This window comes from Vipera ursinii, assembly GCF_947247035.1.
Source record: "Vipera ursinii genome assembly, contig: SUPER_Z_unloc_6, whole genome shotgun sequence".
NCBI classification, from domain to species: Eukaryota; Metazoa; Chordata; class Lepidosauria; order Squamata; family Viperidae; genus Vipera; species Vipera ursinii.
The window spans coordinates 14576-32190 of NW_028148444.1; the positions used below are offsets into that span (position 1 = coordinate 14576).

The following is a 17615-nucleotide window of genomic DNA, read 5'->3' on the forward strand; positions in this document are numbered from 1 at the left end:
ACAACATCAGTGCTAGAAGGGAGGTGGGATTGCAGAGAGGAAGACTAAGAGAAGGGGAGGAGTCTAAGCATCAGCGCTAGAAGAGAGGTGGGATTGCAGAGAGGAGGACTGAGAAGGGGAGGAGTCTAAACAACATCAGTGCTAGAAGGGAGGTGGGATTGCAGAGAGGAGGACTAAGAGAAGGGGAGGAGTCTAAACAACACCATCAGTGCTAGAAGGAAGGTGGGATTGCAGAGAGGACGACAAAGAGAAGGGGAGGAGTCTAAACAACACCATCAGTGCTAGAAGGGAGGTGGGATTGCGGAGAGGAGGACAAAGAGGAGAAGGGGAGGAGTCTAAACAACATCAGTGCTAGAAGACAGGTGGGATTGCAGAGAGGAGGACTAAGAGAAGGGGAGGAGGAGTCTAAACAACACCATCAGTGCTAGAAGAGAGGTGGGATTGCAGAGAGGAGGACTAAGAGAAGGGGAGGAGTCTAAACAACACCATCAGCGCTAGAAGAGAGGTGGGATTGCAGAGAGGAGGACTAAGAGAAGGGGAGGAGTCTAAACAACACCATCAGTGCTAGAAGGGAGGTGGGATTGCAGAGAGGAGGACTAAGAGAAGGGGAGGAGTCTAAACAACCTCATCAGTGCTAGAAGGAAGGTGGGATTGCAGAGAGGAGGACTAAGAGAAGGGGAGGAGTCTAAACAACCTCATCAGTGCTAGAAGGAAGGTGGGATTGCGAAGAGGAGGACAAAGAGGAGAAGGGGAGGAGTCGGTGTCCAGATAACATCATCGGTGATAAAAAGGAAGGGGTTGGCGGAGAGCACCAGGGGATGAGGAAGTGGAGGGCGTCCCCCACCACCCTTGCTTCCTGGCAAAGGCCCGACCCGGATCGTAGCCCTTCTCTGCCCCCAAAGCCCCCCCCCCGCTGCTTCTAAAGCTACTGTTGCCCCTCGACTCTCCTGGCTTAGTAGCAGCTCCCCACCGCAGCCAATCCGGCAAAGTTTTCAATTTTATCCTTCTGAAATATATACACCATCCCTCTCTCCATCCAGCACAGCTTCTGGAGAGGGTCCGAAAACTCAGAGAACCGTGGGCACGGCCGGACCCTCGCCCTGTGCATTTTTGCTGCCAAGATCTCTCTCCGGATCACCATACCGGCAAGAACGCCGAAGGCTTCTGAGCCCTGCCCACGCCAATCGCCCCCACAACCCGACCCACCTTCTCCATCTCCTGCTCCGACACCAGCATCACCACCAGCGAGACTTTCTGCTCGTAGATCATCAGCCAGAAGTCCGAGGCGGTGCCCACCAGCGGAGCCTGGGTGGCGATGACGGTGGGGCAGTAGGAGGAGAGATCCTCGATCCGGCTGGCGTTGATGTAGTCGTCCTTGCCCGATTGGAGGACCACTCGATTCCGGTCGTACGGCATGACGTCCTGGTGGCGGTTCTTCATGGTGTAGCAACGGGCGATGGCGATGGACAGCTGCCGAGTGTCCTTCTCCTGGGCCTCCTGAAGCTCCCTCCAGATGTGATCCAGCTCGCTGACCGTCCCCGGCGCGGGGCTCTTCTCCAACTGAGAGACCTTCCCTTGGAAACGTTCGAGCTCGGATAGGAGACGCCAAAGACGCTCCGGTTTCTCGTATGGGTCGTTCTCGATCAGCTGGACGGCTTTGGGCTTCCAGCCGTCCTTGGCGTCGGCTTTGGTGGGTTGAAGGAGGGGCTGCCCGACGGGCGGCTTGGCGCCCCCGTGCTGGCTCTCGGGGCTGGAGGAGAGCAGGTCGTCGGTGGAGCTGCTCGGGCGCTGAAATGGGACCTCGGGGGCGCCGTGCGACAACGATGCAGCTCCGGGAGTCAGCGAGGAGGGGGGCAGCTGGGAGGGCAAGAGGCAGGGGGGTGGGAGGGTCATGGAGGGGCGTGGAGAGGGGGCTGGCGGAGGAACTGCCCCTCCAACTGGGCTAGGGGCGGGAGGAACGCGGTGGAGAGGCTGGCTAACCGGGGCCGGCTGAGGGCCCACCAGCGCTACAGGGACTCCCGGGAGCTGAGCTGACGTCGGAGCGACAGGAGCGAACGCAAGGGAGGCTGCCGCGCCAGGAGGATGAAGGGGCACCGGCTGGACGGGGCCCATCACGCCTCGGGGGGCTGGGACGGAGAAGGCTAAGCTGCCCGAGTGGGACGGTAGCGGGTCCCGGGGCGGTAACTGATAATGTTGAGGTCCCAGCTGGAGCGGGAGCTGCCCTTGGCTAGTGGGATGCGGGGGGACTGGATTCGGGAGTGCCGGTGGGCCGTGGGACTGAGACGGGTATGGATGGCGGAAGGCCGGCTGTGGCTGTTGGGTCTGGGGCAGGAAGTGGGGCAGCTGCTGCGGGGGCAGGACGGTGGGCATCGCCGGCATGCAAGCCGGCTGATTGGAGGACGGACGGAGGGGTCTCTGCGACGGGAAGGTGGGCTGGGGCGGAGGGCCGGAGAAAGGAGGCAGGAAGGAAACCGTGCCGGCTGGGACATAGGCAAAAGGGTAGGGGGCAGACCCCCCCACAAAGCCCCCTTGGGAAGGAGGCCCAGCCCACTGGGGGAGAGCACCGGTCATGCCCTGCGGAGCCGTGCAGCTGGAGATGGGGGCCTGCAGGCTGTCCACCGTGGTGGTGGCGGGACAGACGCCCTGCGTGAGCTGTGGGAAATGGGGGGCGACAAAGGGGCCGGGTACCGGCGCGGGAGGCCTGAGGGCCAGAGGTGGGGGTGGGCCTCCCGACAACACCCCGCTCGATGGCGGCAACGGTCCCACACCGTAAACCGACTCCGGGGCGAGATGAGGCATTGGTACGTGCTGTGGAGACGTCCTCGGGGGTGGCAGAGAGGGCCCAGGGTAAACCGGTGTTTGTGGGCCGAGGGCCGGACCCGGGGCGGCGGAAACCCTCGGCGGGAAGACCTGTGAATTCGGCAAAGGGGACGGCGCGGAGCTTCGGGGAGCCGGTAAGGGGAAAGGAGCATGTCCGGAGATGGTGGACATCCGGGTGGACTGGTACGGCTGTGGAGGGGGTCCGGTCACCGGGAACTGGCCCGGATCAAAGGGGGGCCGGAAAGGGATGCCTCCCCCAAAAGACTCGCCCGCCGGACCCTTGACGCCAGGTGCGGGCAACGGTGGCTCACTACGCAGAGCCGCTAGCGCGTCGGCGGGCAGCTGCGCCAGGTGAGCGGCTAGGACCTCCGGCGGGAGGCTGCGCAGCTCCTCGGGCAAGTCGGCGAGCGAAATGGAGGACAGGCTCAAAGGCTCGCAGCTCAGCTCGGCCTCCGAAGCTTTCTTTTGCAGAGTGGGTTTCGAACTAGTGGGCCGGGCGGGGGGCTTCCTCTTCATCTCCCTGTCAAAAGAAGCACAGAGATGGAAACGGTGAGGCTCAGCTCGGAGACTCGGCGGGGAAAGCTCCCCGCGGGATTCGGAGCAGGCCGCGCTCGCTCGGCCAGGCCTATCTCGCAGGGGTGTCGTTGGAAAGGTCAAGGACAGCTCGCCACGGCCAACTTGTTTGCAGGATAACCGGTCACTGGACGATTCAAGGAGGTATGAATGGTTTCGTTCGGTTGCTTTTGTTATTGGCGACCCCGTTTTGGTCGTATGTCTGGGTTGACTTTACGACTGATTTTCGTATATTACTGGCCACGGTCGGGCGAATTTAATTTTTGCTTTTGTTGAGCTGTCCGCCATTTGTCCCACAGCCAGTTGTCCGTGGCAAATTATCCGCTGCGAATTGTCCACGGCCAGATGTCCGCGATGAATTGTCGGTGGCAAATTGTCCACCGTGAGCTGTCCGCAGCAAGTTGGCCGTGGCGAATTGTCTACAATGAGCTTTTCGTTAAAGTTTTCCACGACGAATTGTACACGATGGGTTGTCCGCTCCCAGTTATCCGCGACGAATTGTGCGCAGCAAATTGTCCACGACAAGCTACCCCGTTGTGGACATTGGATGTAGCAAGGTTTGTTCAGACAGAAGCGAATCTGAACAAATCGCACAACCCACCCCCAACTGGGGACTAATGAGGACTCCGTTTCCTCCGTTTCCTCATAATTCAACTCGTGCCTGCAAACCGGATTGTGTCTAATCTGAGCAACTCCCAGAATCCCCCAGCCAGCATGCTTTAAGAGAGAAGGACTTCGTCTCCCAGAATCCCTCAGTCGGCATGCTTTAAGAGTGTTGGACTTCAACCCCCAGAATTCCCCAGCCGGCGTTAAGGGAGCAGGACTTCAGCTCCCAGAATGCCCCCCAGCCTGCACGCTTAACGAGGGAAGGACTACGACTCCCAGAATCCCTCAGCCATCTTGCTGTACGAGGGGAACAATTCCCAGAATCCCCCCCAGAACAGAAACTCCCGCTCGAAAGGAAGTCATCCCCGTCCCGCTTCCGTTTAAGGAGTCGCTTACTTCTCCAAGATCTGCTGGCGGTTGCTTTCGGCCATTTTGCAGGCGGCCTGGGCCTTTTCTAGAAGCTTCCCCACTTTGCTCTCCAAGTCGGCGTAAAACTCTTTGCCTTCTTGCGACTTCTTCATCAAGTCTTCGTAGGCCTCGTAGGAAGCCACCAAGGTCTGCAGGGTTGTGTTCCACCTGCAATGGGGTGGGGGGAACAAAAGAGGGGTGAGACTCACCCAGGCAGACCGACGGTGTCCTTCCCGCCCGTCAAAAGGCAGAAAGTCCTCGAACCTATGACCGGATAGCTTAGCGACCATTTTTGAAGCCAACGACAAGACGTGCTCCAAACGACTGCGGCCGCTCAACGAGCAGCCGCGGCCCGGCCTCCAAAAATTGATGTGGAACGAGCCAGGTGTTGGTTTTTGTCTCGCTTTACAACTGTTGTTAAGCAAATCACCGCGGACGCAAAGCGAATCGCGGGGCGGGCCAACAAAAGCGAATCCGGCACTCTAGTTGACTTTGGTCGGGAAAGGGGACTGCGTGACACACACGCCCCACACACACCCCGGGAACGCTGCGGCCGTCATAAATACGAGTCGGTCGCCAAGCAGTCCAAATTTGGATCGGATGACTGACTGCGGGGATGGCGCAACGGTTAGGGTGAGGATCGGTTGTAAGTCACTTTTCCTCCCCAGTGCTGTTGTGAACTGTTGCAAATGAGGCATTGTAAGTCTAGGACAGGGATAAGCAACCTTGACTCTTTTATGACTCGTGGGCTTCATGGCTCAGGAATTCTGGGAGTTGAAGTCCACGAGTCATAAAAGAGCCAAGGTTGCCTATCCTTGCTCTAGGACAACTGTAGAACGAGTCCTCAACCTACGAGTGTTCAAAGTTATGACGGACTTGTTTAGGGCTACTTAGAACGACATTCTGAAGCTCTGACCGCTATTGGCCCATCGCCCGTGTTCACTCGATTGCGTTCGGGCATTGGGCAAACCGGCCCGCCTTTGCGGCTCTTGGCATCACGTGACCACGATTTGAGAGTTTGTGCCAGGAAACTGGGGCTTAATTCTGGTGTCCGGCAAACCCACCCACCCCCCTGCGACGAATGGACAGGCTGAAAGGCAGCGGGGTTGACTTTACGGCGACCGCAGAAAAGATCGTAAAAACGATTGTGGTCAGGTGGTGATGCACTGAACGATCAGCATGACCGTAATTCTGGAGGAAGAAGAGGAGGAGGAGGAGGAGGAGGAGGAGGAGGAGGAGGAGGAGGAGGAGGAGGAGAAAGACTATGAGGTCCTTGGTGCTCTCTGAGCTGGGTCGTTTCCTTGCTGACATCTCATGACCCAACTAGGGAACATAATCAGGGCTAGAACGGAATGGAGTTTGCTTTTATTTTCATATAGTAGTGTTTAAATCCCTTCTAGCACTGATGACGTTCCCTACTTGGGTCATGAGACGTCTGCAAGGAAACCACCCAAAAGACAACGAGCACCAAGGACCTCACAGTCTTCTTCTTTCTCCTCCTCCTTCCTCCCCACTCCCTTCTAGCACTGATGATGTTCCCTAGTTGGGTCACAAAACGTCTGCAACGAAACCACCCAGCTCAAGACAGCCCCAGGGACCCCTCTGTGAATCGTCCACGTGGACCTGTCCCAGTCCCCCCCACGTCCTTCTGACCAGCCAAGATCCACTCTACTCAACCGAGTTTGGGGTTGGGGTGGGGGTCCCCTCCTGCCCCTTCACCCTCCAACTCACTTGTGTTCCACCTCGGCCAGGATCTTGCGAACGGCGGCGTACTTGACGTTGGCCTCGGTCAGAGCTTTGAGGATGTTCTCCTGGGCGGCCAGGTTCTGCTCCAAGTAGAGCTTGATCTGGTCGTACTTCTTCAGCTGCTCTTCAAAGAGTTTCTGGAAAGAAGAGGGGACGTGGAGTGAAGCCAAAGCTACGAAGACGTGGGAGGAAGAGGAGGAGGAGGAGGAAGAGATGGAAAGATAGGAGAAGATGGAGGCAAGGAGGAAGGTTTGAGGCGGCCATCTTAGATGCTTCTAGAGGTGGAGATCTTGAGGTGGCCATCTTAGAAGGTTCTGGAGGTGGACACCTTGAGGTGGCCATCGTAGATGCCACTGGAGATTTTGAGGGGGCCACCTTAGAAGCTTCTAGAGGTGGACCTCTTGAGGTGGCCATCTTAAAAACCTCTGGAGATGCACCTCTTGAGTTGGCCATCTTAGACGTTTCTGGAGGTGGACCCCTTGAGGTTGCCATTTTAGATGCTTCTGGAGGGGGACATCTCGAGGTGGACATCTTAGAAGGTTTTGGAGGTGGACCTCTTGAATTGGCCATCTTAGAGGCTTCTGGATGTGGACCCCTTGAGGTTGCCATCTTAGATGCTTCTGGAGGTGGACCCCTTGAAGTGGCCATCTTAGAAGTTTCTGGAGGTGGACCCCTTGAGGTTGCCATCTTAGATGCTTCTGGAGGTGGCCATCTTGAGGTGGCCATCTTAGAAGCTTCTGAACATGAACCTCTTGAGGTGGCCATCTTAGAGGTTTCTGGAGGTAGACCCCTTGAGGTTGCCATCTTAGAAGGTTCTGGAGATGGACCCCTTGAGGTTGCCATCGTAGATGCTACTGGAGATTTTGAGGAGGCTATCTTAGAAGTTTCTAGAGGTGGACCTCTTGATGTGGCCATCTTAAAAACCTCTGGAGATGGACCTCTTGAGTTGGCCATCTTAGATGCTTCTGGAGGTGGCCATCTTGAGGTGGCCATCTTAGAAGCTTCTGAAGATGAACCTTTTGAGGTGGCTATCTTAAAATGTTTCTGGAGGTGGACCCCTTGAGGTTTCCATCGTAGATGCTACTGGAGATTTTGAGGTGGCCACCTTAGAAGCTTCTAGAGGTGGACCTCTTGAGGTGGCCATCTTAAAAACCTCTGGAGATGGACCTCTTGAGTTGGCCATCTTAGAGGTTTCTGGAGGTAGACCCCTTGAGGTTGCCATCTTAGATGCTTCTGGAGGTGGACATCTTGAGTTGGCCATCTTAGAAGCTTCTGAAGATGAACCTCTTGAGGTGGCCATCTTAGCAACCACTGAGGGTGGACCTCTTCAGGTGGCCATCTTAGAAAGTTCTGGATGTGGACCCCTTGAGGTTGCCATCATAGATGCTACTGGAGATTTTGAGGGGGCCATCTTAGAAGCTTCTAGATGTGCACTTCCTGAGGGGGCCACCTTAGAAGGTTCCGGAGCTGCCTTCATAGATGCCACTGGGGGGGTGGATCTCTTGAGGCGGCTATCTTAGAAGCTTCTAGAGGTGGACAGCTTGAGGTGGCCATCTTAGAAACATCTGAGGGTGGACCTCTTTAAGGTGGCCATCCTGGATGCTTCTGGCAGTGGACCTTTTGCAAAAACATGGTGGAACCGAAGAAATGGGCGAGCTAACGTTCTCCAATCTCCTGTCCTCCAGGGGCTTTCGACACCACAGGTAGATGGAGGCATCTCAGAGACGTCTGTAGGACCTCTTGACTAGCTTGGAGCTTCTGGGAGTGAAAGTCCTCCCCACTTAAAGCATGGGCGGCTGGGGGATTCTGGGAGATGAAGTCCACTAAGCCACGATCGCATCCCGGCTTCACACCTTCATCTCGGACTGATCGGTGGTGACCAAAGAGGTGGTCAGGTCGTCCTTCTGGATCATCTCCCGGAGCTGCTGCTCCAGCGATGCCCGCTGGTCCCTCATTTCCTGGACTTTGGCCAGCATCCGCTTCAGGTTTTGGATGGCTTGCTGGTCATCTGAAGGTGAGAACCCGGGTCAGGGTTGGGGTGTTAAGGCGGGCCAGCCTTCACCCTCACCCCTTAACTCCATCATTCCTAATCCTCACCCTCCACCCTAATCTCTAATCCTTAACCCCTAATCCTTCGCCCTCAGCGTCCAGCCTAATTCGAACTCGTCATCCTTAGCCCTAATCCCTAATCCTCATCCAAACCCCTAACCCTTACCCACCTCGACCTTAAGCCTCAGCGTCAACCCTAATTCTCCATCCATCCTCCTTAGCCCTAACCCTCAACCCTAATCCTAACCCTTAACTCTAATCCCTGAATCTGAATCTGAATCCAATCTTTAAACCTAATTCCTAAACCTCAACCGTAATCCTAACGCTTAACTCTAATCCCTCAATCCAAATCTTAACCCAATCTTTAACCCTAATTCCTAAACCTCAACCCTAATCCTAACCCTTAACTCTAATCCCTCAATCCTAACCCTTAATCTTTACCTGTAATTCGTCAATTCTTCACCCTCATTCCAAATCCTAACCCTTAACCCTAATCCTTAACTTTAATTCCTAATCCTCACAACCCTAATCCTAAATCCTTAACCTTAATCGTTACCCTCATCCCTAACCCTTAATCCTGATCCCTAAGCCCCACCTTCAACCCCGATGCTAACCCGTAATCCTTAACCCTTAAGCCTAATCTGAACCCTGAATCCTTAGCCCTAATTCCTAACCCTCACCTTTAACCCAAATCTTTAATCCCTAATCCTAACCCCTAATCCTAACCCTTATCCTCATCCTCAACCCTAACCCTCACCGTTAACCCTAATCCTTCATCCACCCTCCTTAACCCTAACCCTTAACTCTAATCCCTCAATCCTAATCTTAACCCAATCTTTAACCCTAATTCCTAAACCTCAACCGTAATCCTAACCCTCCCTCTTAACCCTAATCCTAATCCTGACCCTTAATCCTTAACTGTAATTCATCAATTCTTCACCCTTATTCCGAATCCTCACCCTTAACCTTAATTCCTAATCCTCACAACCCTAATCCTAAATCCTTAACCTTAATCGTCACCCTCATCCCTAACCCTTAATCCTGATCCCTAAGCCCCACCTTTAACCCTGATGCTAACCCGTAATCCTTAACCCTTAAACCTAATCTAAACCCTGAATCCTTAGCCCTAATTCCTAACCCTCACCTTTAACCCAAATCCTTAATCCTTAACCCTAATCCCTAATCCTAACCCTTACCCTCATCCTCAACCCTAACCCTCACCGTTAACCCTAATCCTTCATCCACCCTCCTTAGCCCTAACCCTCGACCCTAATCCTGACCCTTAACTCTAATCCCCCGATCCTAATCTTAACCCTAATCTTAATCCTTAACCCTAATTCCTAAACCTCAACCACAATCCTAACCCTAATCCTAAACCTTAATCCTTTATCCCTAATCCTCACCCTTCATCCTGAAGCGTCCTTTCTAATCCTCGCCCACAACCCTTACCTCTTAATTCCTAATCCTCACCCTTAACCCTTACCCTCAGCCCGAACCCTTAATCCTAATTCGTAACCCCCACCTTTAGCCTAATCCTAATCCGTAATCCTTCGCCCTGATTCCCAAACCTCAGCCTTCACCCTAATCCGAACCCTTAATCCTTAACCCTAGTTCCTAACCCTCATCTTTAGTCCTAATCCCTTACCCCAAATCCTAGCCCTAATTCCTAGCCCTGGAACTCACCCCTAGCCCTTGCCCTCAGCCGTAATCCCAATCTCTAACCCTAATCCTAACCCTTCATCCTTCACCGATTCCTAAACCTCACCCTTCACCCTAATCCGAAGCCTTCATCCTGAACCCTTAACCCCAATCCTTCCCCTTTTCCCTCTCCTTCCTTAATTCCTCCCCTACTTACTTCCTTCCCCCTTTTCCCTCCCCTTCCTTCCCTCCTTCCTTCCCTTTTCCTCTCCTTCCTCCCTCCCTCCCTTCCATACTTCCTTCCCCCTTTTCCCTCTCCCTTTTCCTCTCGTACTTCCTCCCTCCCCCTTTTCCCTCTCCTTCCTTAATTCCTCCCGTACTTCCTTCCTTCCCCCCTTTTCCTCTCCTTCCTCCCTTCCCCCCATATTTCCTTCCCCTTTTCCCTCTCCTTAATTCCTCCCGTACTTCCTTCCTTTCTCTTTTCGTCTCCTTCCTTCCTTCCCCTTTTCCTCTTCCTCCCTCCCTTCCATACTTCCTTCCCCCTTTTCCCTCTCCTTCCTTAATTCCTCCCGTACTTCCTTCCTTCCCCTTTTCCTCTCCTTCCTTCCTCTTTACCCTCTTTTTCCTTCCTCTCCCTTTTCCCTCTCCTTCCTTAATTCCTCCCTCCCTCCCTCCCTTCCATACTTCCTTCCCCTTTTTCCTTCTCCTTCCTCCCTCCCTCCCATACTTCCTTCCCCATCTTCCCTCTCCTTCCTCAATTCCTCCCCTACTTCCTTCCCCTTTTCCTCTCCTTCCTTCCTTCCCCTCTCCTTCCTGAATTCCTCCCTCCCTCCCTCCCTTCCCCTTTTTCCCTCTCCTTCCTCCCTCCCTCCCTCCCCTACTTCCTTCCCCCTCTTCCCTCCCCTTCCTGAATTCCTCCCCTACTTCCTCCCTTCCCCTTTTCCTCTCCTGCCTTCCCTTTCCCCTCTCCTTCCTTCCTTCCCCCTCTTCCCTCTCCTTCCTGAATTCCTCCCCTACTTCCTTCCTCCCCTACTTCCTTCCTTCCTTCCTTCCCTTCCTCCCCTTTTCTTTCTCGTCCCTCCCTCCCCTAATTCCTTCCCCCTTTCCCCTCTCCTTCCTCCCTCCCTCCCCTACTTCCTTCCCCTTTTCCCTCTCCTCCCTCCCTCCCTCCCATACTTCCTTCCCCCTCTTCCCTCTCCTTCCTGAATTCCTCCCCTACTTCCTTCCTTCCCCTTTTCCTCTCCTTCCTTCCCCTTTCCCCTCTCCTTCCTTCCTTTCCTTTTTCCCTCTCCTTCCTCAATTCCTCCTTCCCTCTCCCCCTTCCTCCCTCCCTCCTCTACTTCCTTCCCCCTCTTCCCTCCCCTTCCTGAATTCCTCCCCTACTTCCTCCCTTCCCCTTTTCCTCTCCTGCCTTCCCCTTTCCCCTCTCCTTCCTTCCTTCCCCCTTTTCCCTCTCCTTCCTGAATTCCTCCCCTACTTCCTTCCTTCCCCCTTTTCCTTCCTTCCCCCTTTTCCTTCTCGTCCCTCCCTCCCCTACCTCCCCTGTTCACTGCCCTGAGTCCTTCGGGAGAAGGGCGGTATAAAAATTTAATAAAACCTAAACCTACTTCCTTCCCCCTTTTCCCTCTCCTTCCTCCCTCCCTCCCATACTTCCTTCCCCTTTTCCCTCTCCTTCCTCCCTCCCTCCCATACTTCCTTCCCCCTTTTCCCTCTCCTTCCTGAATTCCTCCCCTACTTCCTTCCTTCCCCTTTTCCTCTCCTTCCTTCCCCTTTCCCCTCTCCTTCCTTCCTTTCCTTTTTCCCTCTCCTTCCTCAATTCCTCCTTCCCTCTCCCCCTTCCTCCCTCCCTCCTCTACTTCCTTCCCCCTCTTCCCTCCCCTTCCTGAATTCCTCCCCTACTTCCTCCCTTCCCCTTTTCCTCTCCTGCCTTCCCCTTTCCCCTCTCCTTCCTTCCTTCCCCCTTTTCCCTCTCCTTCCTGAATTCCTCCCCTACTTCCTTCCTTCCCCCTTTTCCTTCCTTCCCCCTTTTCCTTCTCGTCCCTCCCTCCCCTCCCTCCCCTGTTCACTGCCCTGAGTCCTTCGGGAGAAGGGCGGTATAAAAATTTAATAAAACCTAAACCTACTTCCTTCCCCCTTTTCCCTCTCCTTCCTCCCTCCCTCCCATACTTCCTTCCCCTTTTCCCTCTCCTTCCTCCCTCCCTCCCATACTTCCTTCCCCCTTTTCCCTCTCCCTCCTCAATTCCTCCCTACTTCCTTCCCCCTCTTCCCTCCCCTTCCTGAATTCCTCCCCAACTTCCTTCCTTCCCTTTTCCTCTCCTTCCTTCCCCTTTCCCCTCTCCTTCCTTCCTTTCCTTTTTCCCTCTCCTTCCTCAATTCCTCCCTCCCTCCCACACTTCCTTCCCCCTCTTCCCTCTCCTTCCTCAATTCCTCCCCTACTTCCTTCCTTTCCCTTTTCCTCTCCTTCCTTCCCCTTTCCCCTCTCCTTCCTTCCTTTCCTTTTTCCCTCTCCTTCCTCAATTCCTCCCCTACTTCCTTCCTTCCCCCTTTTCCTTCTCGTACCTCCCTCCCCTACTTCCTTCCCCCTTTTCCCTCTCCTTCCTCCTTCCCCTTTTCCCTCTCCTTCCTCCCTCCCTCCCATACTTCCTTCCCCCTCTCCCCTCTCCTTCCTCAATTCCTCCCTCCCTCCCTCCCATACTTCCTTCCCCCTCTTCCCTCTCCTTCCTGAATTCTTCCCCTAATTCCTTCCTTCCTTTTTCCCTCTCCTTCCTCAATTCCTCCCCTACTTCCTTCCTTACCCTTTCCCCTCTCCTTCCTTCCTTCCTTCCCCCTTTTCCCTCTCCTTCCTCAATTCCTCCCCTATTTCCTTCCTTCCCCCTCTCCTTCCTGAATTCGTCCCCTACTTCCTTCCTTCGCCTTTTCCTCTCCTTCCTTCCCCTTTCCCCTCTCCTTCCTTCCTTTCCTTTTTCCCTCTCCTTCCTCAATTCCTCCCTTCCTCCCTCCCATACTTCCTTCCCCCTCTTCCCTCTCCTTCCTCAATTCCTCCCCTACTTCCTTCCTTCCCCTTTCCCCTCTCCTTCCTTCCTTCCCCCTTTTCCCTCTCCTTCCTCAATTCCTCCCCTACTTCCTTCCTTCCCCCTCTCCTTCCTGAATTCGTCCCCTACTTCCTTCCTTCCCCTTTTCCTCTCCTTCGTCCCTTTCCTTTTTCCCTCTCCTTCCTCAATTCCTCCCCCCTCCCCTCCTTCCTTCCCCCTCTTCCCTCTCCTTCCTGAATTCCTCCCCTCCTTCCTTCCCCCCTTTTCTCTCCTTTCCTAATTCCTCCCTCCCTCCCTTCCCCTTTTTCCCTCTCCTTCCTCCCTCCCTCCCATACGTCCTTCCCCCTCTTCCCTCTCCTTCCTTCCTTTCCCCCGTCCTACCTTCCTTCCCCTTTTCCCTCTCCTTCCTCCCTCCCTCCCCCCCTCCTTCCTTCCCCCTCTTCCCTCTCCTTCCTGAATTCCTCCCCTGCTTCCTCCCCGCCTACCCTGGGAGAGTCCCGGGGAGGGCAGGGCAGCCTTGACGGCCTCCAAGGGCCCACTCAGCAGCCGGAGGTTGGCGATGTGGAGGTTCATGGCCTTGTGCAGCTCCGTGTTGGTGAAGCTGGCCTTGCCGTGCGCCTCCCGGTACTTGGCCCACTCCTTGGCCACTTCGCCCAGCCCGGCCGGCGGGGAGGGGGAGGGCGAGGGCGAGGGCTCTGGCCGGCCCAGCATTTCCCGCAGCTTTCGCTCCCGGGCCTCCTCTTCCTCCAGCAGCTCCTGGATCTCCTGCAAGGTGGCCTCCACGTCCGTGAAGACGCCCGAGAGGACTGCCGGGTTTGGGAGGGGGGGCGGGGGGGGCGGGGAAGAGACGGGGAAGAAGGGAAGAGGGAGGGAGGGAGGGAGGAAGGGAAGGAAGGAGGAAGAGAAAAGACGGGAACATGACAAAGGAAGGGAGACGAGAAAGAAGGAAAGAGGGAGGGAGGAAGGGAAGAAGGAAGGAGGGAGGAAGACAAGAAAGAATGAGAAGGGAGGGAGGGAGACGAGAAAGGAGAGAGGGAGGGAGGAAAGAAGTAAGACGGGAATGTGAAAAAGGGAGGGAGGGAGACGTGGAAGAAGGGAAGAGGGAGGGAGGGAAGGAGGGAGGGAAGGAGGAAGGAAGGAGGGAGGGAGGGAGGGAAGGAGAAAGAGAAAAGACAGGGGAATGTGACAAAGGAAGGGAGACAAGAAAGAAGGAAAGACGGAGGGAGGAAGGGAAGAAGGAAAAGGGGAATGTGAAAAAGGAAGAGAGGGAGGGAGAGGGGGAAGGAAGGAAGGAGGGAGGAAGACAAGAAAGAATGAGAAGGGAGGGAGGGAGACGAGAAAGGAGAGAGGGAGGGAGGAAAGGAAGAGGCGAATGTGAAAAAGGAAGGGATGGAAGGATAGGGGGAAGGAAGGAAGGAGGGAGGGAGGAAGGGAAGAAAGGAAGGAGGGAGGAAGACAAAAAAGAATGAGAAGGGAGGGAGACGAGAAAGGAGAGAGGGAGGGAGGAAAGAAGGAAGAGGGGAATGTGAAAAAGGGAGGGAGGGAGACAGGGAAGAAGGGAGGAGGGAGGGAGGGAGGGAAGGAGAGAAAAGACGGGAACGTGAGAAAGGAAGGGAGACGAGAAAGAAGGAAAGAGGGAGGGAGGGAGGGAGGGAAGGAGGAAGAGAAAAGAGGGGAATGTGAAAAAGGAAGGGAGGGAGGGAGAGGGGGAAGGAAGGAAGGACGGAGGGAGGAAGGGAGGAAGGGAAGGAGGGAGGAAGACAAGAAAGAATGAGAAGGGAGGGAGGGAGACGAGAAAGAAGGAGAGGGAAGGGAGGAAAGAAGGAAGAGGGGAATGTGAAAAAGGGAGGGAGGGAGGGAGGGAGATGGGGAAGAAGGGAAGAGGTAGGGAGGAAGGGAATGAGGAAGGAAGGAGGGAGGGAGAGGAGGAAGAGAAAAGAGGGAAATGTGAAAAAGGAAAGGAGGGAGGGGGACGGGGAAGAAGGGGAGGGGAGGGAGGAAGGGAAGGAAGGAGGGAGATGAGAAAGAAGGAGGTAGGGAGGAAAGAGGGGAATGTGAAAAAGGAAGGGAGGGAGGGAGACGGGCAAGAAGGGAAGAGGGAGGGAGGGAGGGAAGGAGGAAGAAAAAAAAGGGGAATGTGAAAAAGGGAGACGAGAAAGAAGGAAAGAGGGAGGGAGGAAGGGAAGAAGGAAGGAGGACAAGAAAGAATGAGAGGGAGGGAGGGAGACAAGAAAGAAGGAAAGAGGGAGGGACGAAAAAAGGAAAAGAGGGGAATGTGAAAAAGGGAGAAAGACAAGAAAAAATGAGAGGGAGGAAGACGAGAAAGAATGAAAGAGGGAGGGAGGAAGAGAAAAGAGAGGGGAATGTGAGAAAGGAAAGGAAGGAGGGAAAAGAGGGGAATGTAAAAAAGGAAGGAAAGAAGGAAGGAGGGAAGAGAAAAGGGGAATGTGAAAAAGGGAGGAAGAAGAGAAAAGAGAGGGGAATGTGAAAAAGGAAAGAAGGAAGGCGGGGAGAGAAAAGGGGAAGGTGAAAAAGGAAGGGAGGGAGGGAGGGAGGGAAGAAGAGAAAAGAGAGGAGAATGCGAAAAAGGAAAGAAGGAAGGCGGGGAGAGAAAAGGGGAAGGTGAAAAAGGAAGGGAGGGAGGGAGGGAGGGAAGAAGAGAAAAGAGGGGAATGTGAAAAAGGCAGGCAGGGAGGGAAAAAGAAGAAAGAAGGAAAGAGGGGAGGGAGGGAGGAACGAAGGAAAAAAAAGAGAAGAGAGAGGGATGTGAAAAAGGGGTTTCTCAACCCCACTGGGCTCCAACTTCTCCTCGCCACAATTCAGCTGGTCACGCAGCTGAGGCTGGAGCTGCTAGTCCTCAGTGTTCTCCGAGCTTCCCTTCTTTCCCTGCCAGTGCTTGGCCTGCCCGCCGGCGCTTCCCCCACCCCTCCAGGGAAACCCACCCCCACCCCAAACCAAGAACCCAACAATTTAGCACACGCACACACACACCCTTCTTCCTCTGCCAGGGGAGGATTCGTCCTCGGGACCCTTACCTTGCATGGACTGGACCAGGTTTTTCACGGTCTCTGGGCGTACGCTGAGGGCCGCGCACTTCTCCATCAACACGGGCGGGATGTGGTCGTACATGTCGAGGTTGTCCACCGTCTCCGGGTCCAGCTGGAGCGAGTCCATGAACTGCCTAGCACCAGACGAAACCCGGTTGAATCCCGGCTTGCGCCGGAAGTCCTCGACTTTACGACCGCAACGGGGGGGGGGAAAGCCTCCCTCCCCCAACCTTTTCCGTCGCTTCAGTTGACTTCGCCCCCCCCTCCGCCTCCTTTGGACGACCTTTCTCGTTTCCGCCGTCGTTAAGCGGAACACCCCCCCCCACAGTCCCACGGTCGTGAAGCGAATCGGGCTTACACGACCCGCCCCCACCGTCACAAATGCGAGTCGGTCGCCGGGCGTCTGAATTTGGATCCGTCGGCCCCGGCGTTGCTGCGACGGTCGTGCAGTGTGTGTGGGAGGGGGGCAAAGCCGCCGTTTTCACGGACGTGACTTTGGTCGCTAAAGGAAGCGTCGTGAAGTCGAGGAGTCACGTTGCAGGGATATTCCCTTTCTTTTTACAGGGGAAAAAAAAGAACGTGCCACCGGTCCTCCGCTTACGACCGAAAATAAGGCAGCACAAATTTTATGTTCTTAAGTGAGACCTGGGGGAGTTTTGCCCCACTTTACGACGCTTCTGGCCACCGCCGTTCAGTGAATCTCTGCGGTTGTTCAGTCAGCCACCCGGACGTTAAATGAATTTGGCTTCCTCATTGATTCTGTTCGCAAAAGGGGACCAGGGGAGCCCGGGATTGCTGCGACCGTCGTAAATACAAGTCGCTTGCCGAGCATCTGAATTTTGATCACGTGAGCCCGGGACGCTGCAACCGTCGTAAAGCGAAGTGTGAAAAAACGGTCCATCGTAATTTTGGTCACTAAGCGAACCGATACCTGTACAAGGATCCCTCTTTCTTCCTTCCCGGGCTTTTGAGCATGGGCTATGTGATCCCTCATCCCTTCCCAAACCCGTCTTAGGAAAAAAAAAAAAGACATACTCCAGGATCTCGTTCTTGCTGTCAATCGTGGCCATGACTTCCCTCAACAGCTTGGCTTTCTCCTCGCTGAGGACCAGAAACATGCGAGAGAGGAAAAAAAAGAGAAGACGACTTCAGGTGGAGAAGAAGACAACTCAGCTTCTGGAGTTTCAGGATGGAACACCATCAAGGACTTCGCTCCAGTCGGATCCGAACCGGGAGCTGAGCCGAGCTTCTGAAGGGTGGACGGTGGAACTCACCACCACCCGATGGAACTCGACTCTTCCCCTGAGGAGCTTCGGGGGGGTCTCCAGCCGAGGCCAAATGATTGGCAGCAGCGGGGAAGAGTTCGAGTCCTGTGGAACATCCGGCCACTAGAAGGGAGAACGGCTTCACGCCCTTGCGGAAGCCGCGGGCGTCCGTCCAAAGCGGGTTCGTGCTTACCTGTAGAGTGACGAGGCTTCGTGGGCCGCCATGGGTACCAGCTTGGCGAAAATATCCGGCCCGGTTACGGTTGGATCGGTGGGGTTGACGGGGAGGGCTTTGACCAACGACGCCCCTGCGGGGTAGACACGGCAATGACGGAGGTGCTCACAAGAGCCTCCCCCTCCTCCCCAGGCTTCGAGTGGTGCTCCTCGACTTACGACCGCAGTCAACAGCAGATTTTTCCAGACGAGTGTAA

At 55.1% G+C, this 17615-nt stretch overlaps 1 protein-coding gene across 4 annotated transcripts in view; it reads right to left on the reverse strand.

Moving 5' to 3' along the window:
* PTPN23 (protein tyrosine phosphatase non-receptor type 23) overlaps positions 1-17615 on the reverse strand; it is a 64356-nt gene that overhangs the window by 6431 nt on the left and 40310 nt on the right. For all 4 annotated transcript variants that reach the window (XM_083380079.1, XM_083380081.1, XM_083380080.1 and 1 more), the window contains 8 exons: positions 17378-17492; positions 16955-17020; positions 15908-16053; positions 13358-13678; positions 8007-8161; positions 6139-6290; positions 4396-4575; positions 1207-3340 (listed from right to left, as the gene is read on the reverse strand). In XM_083380079.1, the coding sequence (XP_083236205.1) occupies positions 1207-3340; positions 4396-4575; positions 6139-6290; positions 8007-8161; positions 13358-13678; positions 15908-16053; positions 16955-17020; positions 17378-17492 (3269 nt within the window). The remainder of the gene's footprint in view (positions 1-1206; positions 3341-4395; positions 4576-6138; positions 6291-8006; positions 8162-13357; positions 13679-15907; positions 16054-16954; positions 17021-17377; positions 17493-17615) is intronic.